The 9,999-nt window shown below is 33.4% G+C and overlaps 1 protein-coding gene across 1 annotated transcript; it reads left to right on the top strand.

The window, feature by feature from the left end:
- Positions 1-510: 510 nt before the first annotated feature.
- LOC131856366 (disease resistance protein RML1B-like) lies at positions 511-2,913 on the top strand. The gene is made up of 4 exons (XM_059208130.1): positions 511-1,043; positions 1,144-1,340; positions 1,628-2,016; positions 2,905-2,913. The coding sequence occupies exons 1-4, from the start codon at positions 511-513 to the stop codon at positions 2,911-2,913; spliced, it is 1,128 nt and encodes a 375-aa protein (XP_059064113.1).
- The last annotated feature ends 7,086 nt before the right edge of the window (positions 2,914-9,999 follow it).

Raw genomic sequence — 9,999 nt, forward strand, 5'->3', positions numbered from 1 at the left:
AGATTTAATAACATCTTCTGCACTCAAAAGAACACGGTCCCTCGATTTATTAAATAAATTAATAGAAACTGATTTTTATATTTATTTTATAAATAAAAACAAATTATCTTATCAACTGCACAGCCCATTCCCCTTCAAAAACACCCTCAATAACGCACTGGATTCTTTGACTGTGGCTAAATGGAGTCCAATCTCTTTTCTCTTTGGATGTTTCGAAGAAAAAGACCCAACTACAAATTTCTACAAATTTTCCTTCCCTCTGTTTTTCCGCCTTGGGCGTGTGAAGAAAGGTTTGAAGATGCCTCTTTTGTACTGTTGGGTAGCTTGACTAATTTCTTAGCGTCCCCTTTACCGGGCCGGCTGTGCTGTGATCTATTTTATTCGCTCTGTTGCCTTTCATTTCCACAACAACTCACCGTTCATTTGGCATACTGCAATCAAATCCTATTAGCCCGTCTCTTTCCCTTTATATTTATTAATTACCGTTTGTTAGCGTTTGAAGTGGAATTAATGGCATCTTCATCATCATCTTACCAGCAAAATCATGAATTAAATGCTTTCTCTGGATTTGAACCTCCCGGCAATAGAAGGAAGGTTTCTGAATCTGCAATATTGTATGATGTTTTCATTAACCACAGAGGCCCAGATGTCAAACAAACTTTGGCTGCTCGGCTTTACAACTCCTTTGAGCAGTTGGGAATACGGGCGTTTCTTGATTCCAAGGAGAAGGAACTAGGAAACTCGTTTCCTTCTATTATTGAGACAGCCATCTGCTCTGCTAAGGTACACATAGCCATCTTTTCCAAAACATATGCAGAGTCACCTTGGTGTTTAGCTGAGCTGGTTCTCATGTTAAAAAGTACCGCCAAAATTACCCCCCTGTTCTATCAAGTGAAACCTTTTGATCTCCGGTACATAGAAGGGGGAGCATATGCTGAAGCATTCAATAAATATAGAGAGAAGAGCAGATACCTTGAGAAGCTTAGCGAGTGGAAGGAAGCCCTTCAGTCTCTTTCACTTATAGACGGTGAAGAATTTTACAGGTAATATTTCTGAAATTTTGTAATTGCATGTTATATAATTCCTTCAAATCTGATTTAACATTTCCCTTACGAAATCTTTCTTTTAATTTACATGTTCCAGTGATAGGGATTACCGAGAGATAGTAGCAGCTGCGCAGAAAGATGTGCAAAGAAAAACACCTTTACATGTTGCTGAATATCCAGTGGGACTTAACAATCTTGTGGATGATTTTCGAAGGCGATGCCTTGATGAACTTGTACAAGATATTGATATTCAGTGCGGGCAGGAAGAAAGGAAGCATAAGGCTAAGGTAATTGGTATTTTTGGCATGAGGGGAGTGAGTAAAACAACTCTCGCCAAAGAATTCTTTAACCAAAAAATCTCGTATTATCAACAAGCGTGCTTTTTGTTTGATGTGCGAGAAGCGTCTGCAAAAGGCCAATTACATCACTTGCAACTTAAGCTTCTAAAAGATCTCTTTGATGATCGTTTTCTCAATTTTACAACTACAGAGGAGGGAACTACCTATCTCAAAGATCGTCTAAGAAGGAGCCCCCTTTTAAGCGTACTAATTGTTGTGGATAACATCGATCATGTGGAGCAGTTACATGCTCTACTGTCATGGATATCCTTAAAAAATCTGGTAGTAGTCTGGTTATTGTCACAACCCGTGACGTTGGTGTGCTTATAACCGCAGGGATTACTGTTGGTTATAATTTAAAAGGAATGGGTAGAAGTCATGCCAGAGAACTCTTTTGTTGGCACGCCTTCGACCAAGCTCATCCGTGCAATGGGTATGAGGAGCTGAGTGACGACTTTGTAAACGCCTGTGGAGGCTTACCTTTGTCGCTTCAGGTTCTGGGCAGACACGTCCGTGGCAGAAATCACAGTTATTGGAGCTCAGAATTGACTAAAGGTGAAAAGATGCTGCATTGGGACGTAAAGCAAAGGCTGAGAATAAGTTTTGACTCATTGGATAATGAAGAAAAACAGGTTTTCATGGATTTGCATTGCGCACTCTCCAACCTTCATTTATCGATTTGTATTTATAGTTGTAGACACCTAAAATTGTCATGTCTAATTAAATAAATATTTTATTTATTTAATTATCTAAGCTTAATTCTTCTATTAATTAAATAAATCTTTATTTATTTAATTAATTCATTTATCCTCTTCTAGCCTTATTTCTCATTTAAATAAATACATTTATTTATTTAAATTATCCCTTTCCTAAATTAAATAAATATTTTATTTATTTAATTGTCCTACTTCTTCTATTAATTAAATAAATCTTTATTTATTTAATTAAGTCATTATCTTTTTCTACACATGACACATGTCATTCATCTCTTAATTCATACACTACCTACCTCTTTCATTATTTTGGTATTTCTTTTACCTACCCTCTAATCTTAGCCGACCTCTCTTTTTACACCTCTCAATCTTAACCCTCCATTTCTTATTGTGTCTTCTATATAAGGAGATGCTTTCTTCATTGTCAAACCCTAATGACTGATTTTGGAGTACTCGACTACACTATGATCCTACTTGCAACCACATTCCGTTCTTTGTTGAGCTCTTGTGCATATAAAAATCTGAGAGCAAATATATCAAGCAAGATCAATTGAGATAGGAAGAATGGAGATCAAAAACCCTATTGGACATGTGATGGTATAATCTTTGTGATTTTGTTTTATTTTGCATTGTCTTAGGTAATCTTCATATGTTATGGTGGATCTTTGTTGATTGTTAGGCTAGGGTTTGGTGGTTGAATTCATTTAGCCTTTCAATATTGTTATTATTGTTATCCATTTTCACCATATACAATAGTTACTCATCGTGCAAATGGATATTAAATTTTAAGTGACTTTGCATTGCTAGGAGCAATGATGAGCAATACACGAAGCGTGCAATGCTTTCGAAAAGTAGTAAAGACACAAATAAGTACCGCTCAAAAGCAGTAGTGGGACCGCTGCTAAGCAGCTATGGCATCGCTGGGAGGCAGTAGTGGGAGCACTGGAAGCAGTAGTGGCAATACAACTAAGCAAGAGTGGCATTGCTGGGAGGCAGCAGTAGCAGCGCTGGGAAGTAGCAGTGGGAGCGCTGCCAAGCAACAGTGGCATCATTAGGACGCAACAATGGGAGCGCTGCTAAGCAGCAGTGGCATCGCTAAGAGGCAACAGTGGGAGCGCTAGGAAGCAACAGTACTACCGAGAGGCATTGCTTATTTTCAATGCCTTAGCCAAATTTTCATGATTTTCATTTTTTATTTTTTCAAAAAATTTTAATTTTTTGGGGATTTTTAATTTTTAATTTTTTGTGTCTTTTAAATTTTATTTTTTTTTGAATTTTTAAAATTTTTTTTTTGTGTGTTTTTTAATTTTTTAATTTTTAAATTTTTTTAGGGTTTTTCAAATTTTTAAATTTTTTTGGATTTTTGAAATTTTAGACACACATTAAGCTATACTAAACTAAGACACTAATCCATGACAATTAAGCTAAGAAAAACGGGGTCTCCATTTGCAATGGGGCGATGTGTGAATACGTCACAATAGGAGGGATGTCTTTGTTATCCAAAATCATCTTAGAAAGATTGTGGTATAAGGATTATGGTAAACTTGGTCATATCGAAAAGTTCTACAAAACCAGGGTGGATCTCAGCAGTAGGCTCATATTGCAGAGTGTTCTAAGGAGAAAGGGGGTAGCCTTCTTTGCATTTGTAGCCAAATGAGCCACATATTATGTCACATCTTCTGTAGGGTGGTTAGTAGAATCACCATTAAGGGATGGTATTAAAATAATATTGTAATATTGATATAATGGTCATCTTAGTCATTTAGTTAATATTTAGAAACCTCCATTTGTATCTTTCATCTTTAGTTAGTTTTAGGAAGTTTCCTTTCTATCTTTCATATTTCTATTCTCGATTGTTTCTGTTATGGAGATATCATCTTGTAATTATGTATATAAGGAATATTCCTCTTCTTAATTAATAACAACATTGAATTATCATTTCAGATGCGCTTTAGATTTATCAATGTTTTTTTGTCAAGGTTAGATGGATTTAGTGGAAGACTATTGAATAGACAAATGGAAGACTCTGTGAAACGTCCAAATTATAATTTATAATTTGCATTGAATTCATTATTTAGTTTTGTCCTTTACTTGATTATTTGTGAAAGATGTGACAATAGAAAAGATAAACGTGTTTTGCATATCGTGCAGGGAAGGCAGTTGTTTCCTATTGTTATCTAAATACGAATGCACTATATTATCAAACATAAATTATATATTTTTTGTAATATTTCGATTATATTTCATTGGATTTTTATAATATCATAGAGAGGAAAATCAGGTTACATATTATTTTATTTTTGAAAAAATTATAATACTTTAAAAAAAAAATTATTTTTAATGATAAAAGATATGATCTATAATTACATTTTGAAATCCAAAATTGAGAGATCTGTAACCTCTTAAATTATTTATTAAAAAATAATAATTAAACGATGGATTAACAATAATAATGTAATGTTAATAATTATTGTTATGATTGTTGAAAGGAAATACAAGAGAAAGGAAAGAAAAACAAAATCCAAGTAAGTTTATTGATGAAGTAAATGTTACCAAGAGAAATGCAAAAACCTTGGAGCAATCACCCAAATGTGAAGAAGGAGGCACAAGAACTTTTGAAAGGGGAAAAGCAAAGAAAAACCCCTTGTGATATTATGAATGAGGCAATGCCTAAAATGTGTGTGTGTGTGTGTGTGAGAGAGAGAGAGAGAGAGAGAGAGAGAGAGAGAGAGAGAGAGAGAGAGAGAGGCTCTTTACAATATTGTCATTAAGAAGAAATGAGAGAGGAGACATCTCTTAAATAGAGATGAGGAGAGGAATTACAAAGTAACTCTCAAATCTATGAATGCCACCATTCATAAAATGTGTGTGTCATGTGTCTACATCCTCTTATGGAGGAAATCTAATATTCCTTAATAATGGAAAATAAAAGAAATGACTTGTCCTCACACATGTACTAGTGGACAAATTACATGTAGGAATTCCAAAGGAATATCCTAAACTAAATACAAATAAACCTAAGCCAAGTAAAGATTAAATATTCTAACAATTGTAATTATTAATATATTTAAAATATTTTGATTAATCAATTATATTGAAAACTCTCACCTTATTAAAAGTAAGTTCTTTCTTCAAATTGATGTTACTATTTATTTAAAACAAATATTAACATGCACATTTTTTAACGACTTACAACAAAGATTAGGCTCCTAGGAAAGGACATGCCTCACAATCATGAACTAGATCTATACTAGTAAACCCAATTTAACATATTGTAAAAAATATATTTTAATACTAGCACTTGCACCAAAAGAAGGTGTAATGGGTACATTAATTGTATTTTATATTAAATATGTTTAATTATTATATTTTTAGGAAACATAAAAAAATATAATTAATGTTGAGCATATGTTTTAGTTATATCTTTATTAAAATGTGTTATATAATTAATTTTTATAATTAATAATTATTTTTCTCAAGAATGCATCGAAAACAAATATCTGGGAGGCTTCATCTATATTTCAAAGAAGCTTCTTGCTTTGGATATAGATGCTTGGCTAGAAAATATGAGATATTCAACACAACATCTTTCCACAATCGAAGGGGAGAATATTGTGTATATGTTAGAATCAAGTGTATATATTGGTTATTGAATTACCTTTGAATCTATGATTAGTGATACTCCTACAAAGAGCTTGCCTAGCAAGTATATTGTAATATGTAATTGATTGTTGATTAATTTATTGGGTGGCTTTTGGAGTTTGGGGTTTTTCTCTTGAAAGGGTTTTCCCCACGTAAATCAATGTGTTGTTGTATTATGGTATGCATGATATTATGTTTATTTCTATTAAGTTTTTGTAACTGTTGTAATGATCTATAAAAATTTTGCACAACCCTCCTCTCAAGGTCAGTGTAGGAATTTGTTCTTCCTCTTAACTTCATTACACCTGTCCCACTATGAGTATTTTGATATATGGTAAGGATTTTGGAATATAATGTAGAGATCTACCAAGAAAATTATTGAATATGTCACTATCAACCATAATAGGAACACTCTCATTAACACTCATGTAAGTGTTAATACCCATCACAATCTATAGAAATGCACGATGCTCAAAAGAAGAGAAGATACCCTCAATCAATGTCATATAATAAGAGGCTCTTGAATAAAGAAGCCACCTGGAGGACTGACAATGTTTTGATGCAACGAGAGCATGGCCCTTCATCTTGTCTTCACCACATGCAAATGAAGTAGATTCAGAATGTCAAGATCCTGAAGTGGTAGAAGAAGATATCTTAGATGAATATGGTTGAATATTGTGCTTCTATAGAAAATATATCAACTCACTGATCTTCTTTCCATTACACTAATTCTTTGTTGCAAGGTGTGTGCCCTTGGTTTCCTTGTGTTGTGTAGCATAATGCTCGGGTTTGTGACATGGCTCAGCCGCCTCTTATGGATTCTATAAGTCTAGTGGTTGTATCAGGCATTAACAGGTCGATCTTTTGGTGTAAAGCCAACCGTAATTCTAACAAGTGGTATCAGATCCTGGGTCACAGGTTCAAACCTCCTCACTTGCATTGGGGGGATTGTTGCAAGGTGTGTGTCCTTGGTCTCCTTCTGTTGTGTAGTGCAACTCTTGGGTTTGTGACATGGATCAACAACGCCCTGTGGACTCTATAAGTCTAGTGGTTGTATTGAGCATTAACAGATTGTCGATCTTTTGATGTAATGGAAACCGTACTTCTAACAATTCTCATTATGTCATTGCTTAGTGTAATATGCACACACATGAGCATACATATATATGTATATAAATATATGTGTATATATTTTTATGTATAGATGTATGTATATATATGCATAATATATGCATATATATTAGATATATGTGTGTATATATACACATGCAAAGACACATGCACACACACACACACTTTATTCTTATATATTATCTAGATTGATCTCAATACAATACAAGTATTATTGTTAGAAAAAATATATTATTATATAAGTAATTGCAATCAATATTGTTTCCTAAATTGGGATGTTTGATTGTTATGAGGCAAAACTACAAATACAAGTGGATTTATAGAAAATCATAATATGATTAATTTTATATTCTAACTTTATGTTGAAAATACATTATAATACACAATAATAACATTATCACAGTTAGTGCCATATCATACACTTGACTAGGTGATTTTTTGTTTACATCAAATTTTAATCACTCTATGAATCCTACGATAATAGGATTACATTTCTATGTACACATGCATTTACATGATTAATGAAACCATTACGTGTTCTCAATTTGGAGTTTGTAATTCTTGATAACCAATTTGAAAAAGAGGTGTGTGAAATTATGAGACATGTCTCCATCACGAAATGTATATAACTTTTTAATTAATACTTTTGGAAAAATTAATGCAAAATCATTTCTAGCATCATTATTTTATAATGTCTATTTGTTTGTAATTTAGTTTTATGTGTCATACCTAGATAGAGGGAATATAGAGTTATAGCACATATTGTTTATATCTAGATACTTGATCTTGGATGGCATGGTGATCTTGGAGATGATTCCTTTCATCTAGTATCCTCGTGAAGGGTAGGGTCACTTCCTAATAGTAGGGGATGGTTCATTTACGCTTAGATGAAAAACAATTAGGTGATGCTCCCCCTCTTATATTTGAATAATGTAAAAGACTTAGTTACTTAGAGATATTAACTAAATTTATTGTCACATTTATATTATTAATGACATAAAAAAAAATTGTGACACCATGACATCATTATGATACCTATACTATGTATCTTGTGTAATGAAATTCTAATTTAAGTTTGGTATGATGTGTTGGTTAAAGAATGAATGTATGTTCAATCCATGTAATTGAATTGTTGAATATGTTAAATTCTAAATTCATTTCTTTCGATTAATCATAATATATTCAATTATGATTTCAAAAAAGTTGTAGTATTTGATAGAGAATTTTATATATAGTAAAGGGGAAAAGCTACTGTTCATCATAGTTGTAATGCACACTTCGGAGTTTGACTTAGAACCTTGCTATTAGCCTTCTATTTATATACCTATTACAAGCCAAAACATCAATTGTTCTTTATTAGAAGTTAGAATTACATTCATGGCCCTAATTTTAATGTTTTCAATCTTCAACTTTCACACATCCATGATTTCAAATTTCATGCCTTTAAAATCTACATGACTTTGATCTTAAAGTTAATCTTTAATATTAATGGTTTTTTCTCTTTAAAAAATTATATTTGCCTTTTTATCTTTAGACTAACTAGTCAAATTTTATTAAAATATTACATAAAATTTTACAAATTAAGCACTAGACTATTACATTATAAAAAACTATACAATAATTTTTTAAATTATAATTTAAATACTTTTATATTAAAGAAAAATAATATTGCAATTATGTATTCAATTTTAACCTCTAGAGTAGCTAGTCAATAAATAAATAGTACTGTTAACAAATCCTATTTATTCTTATGAATTTTTTCTGGATTCGATTGTGTGTATTACCTTTTGTTTGCTGGCATCAGTAGAGCAAACAGTAAAGATATGGGTAGGAGCATATCCAGTTTTAGATCCTCCAGGTGCACAACCGGTAGCTTCAGTAGCAAATCAATATCGAGATGTAGTCCCATCAATAACTTCAGCATCCTCACCAATGCCAGTACCAGAGCCAGTCCGAGACCTAGCAGCTACTGTTTCACAACTATATTGTATTGTAGATCGAGATATGGATCCACCGATTTAACAGATAGTAGAAACGACAGTTCTAGCTTGAATCTAACAATCAATTACCTTTTCTCGATGTCTTAATCTGTAAAAAACCTGATGGATCCCTTGGTCGTGGGGTGTTTCGCAAAACTACCCACACTGACTTATATCTTCATTCGGGTTCTCATCACCACCCTAGCCAGAAAGTTGGGATCCTCAAAACCTTTTCTTTAAGAGCCCATCAGATTTGTGACGAGGATAACTTAAACCAAGAGCTCTCCCATCTTCATCAAGTCTTCAGATGGAATGGCTACTCGAACAAACAGATCACTAGGGCCTTCCTCCAAGCCAAATCTTATTTCCTCTCCATCTCTAACCCCTCGCCCTCTCCTCCTTCTCTGGCCCCGTTTGTCTCTCTCCCTTATGTTGAAGACATATCACACAAGATTTCAAAAATCCTTTGGAAAAAAGGTCTCCGTTGTGCCTTCAAACCTGTTTCCACCATTAAGAGGCATGCTCCCCAGCTTAAGGACACTAGGGATGCCTTTTTAGAGTCAGGTGTCTACAAGATTGTATGGTCATGTGGAACCCCATACATTGGAGAAATAGGTCGTTCGTTCATGACTAGAATAAAAGAGCATAGTGCTGACATTAAGCATGAACGTGCCCTCAAATCAACTTTACCTGAGCATTCGTCAACTACCAAGCATCATATTTGTTTGGAGGACACTAAGATATTGTGTAGGGAGAACAAATTTTTCAAAAGGAAAGTTAAAGAGGCCATTGCTATTTTTCATCACCCCTCCAATCTTAATCGCGATGATGGGTTAAACCTTAGTATCTCGTGGCACCCTTTGCTTTCTGTCCTCCAGTATCATCCCTGCCCCCCGCCATGACTTCTCCCCCTCTTTCTTTTATCTTTTTCCTTTGAGCGTCTCCTGCTTCCTCCTTTGGTTTATTTGCATTTTTGTATTATTTATATATATATATATATATATTTATATATGTAGTTTTTATTTCTTTTATTGTTTCTTGTTTTTAATAGGTGTATTTGTGTTGCTAGGCTTTCCTTTTTTTCTTTGGGTGGTTATCCCTAGGGGTTTTCTGTCTTCCAAACTTTAGGTGGTCTTTTTTCTTTTTCTTT

Source organism: Cryptomeria japonica, chromosome 7, assembly GCF_030272615.1.
Source record: "Cryptomeria japonica chromosome 7, Sugi_1.0, whole genome shotgun sequence".
Taxonomy (NCBI): Eukaryota; Viridiplantae; Streptophyta; class Pinopsida; order Cupressales; family Cupressaceae; genus Cryptomeria; species Cryptomeria japonica.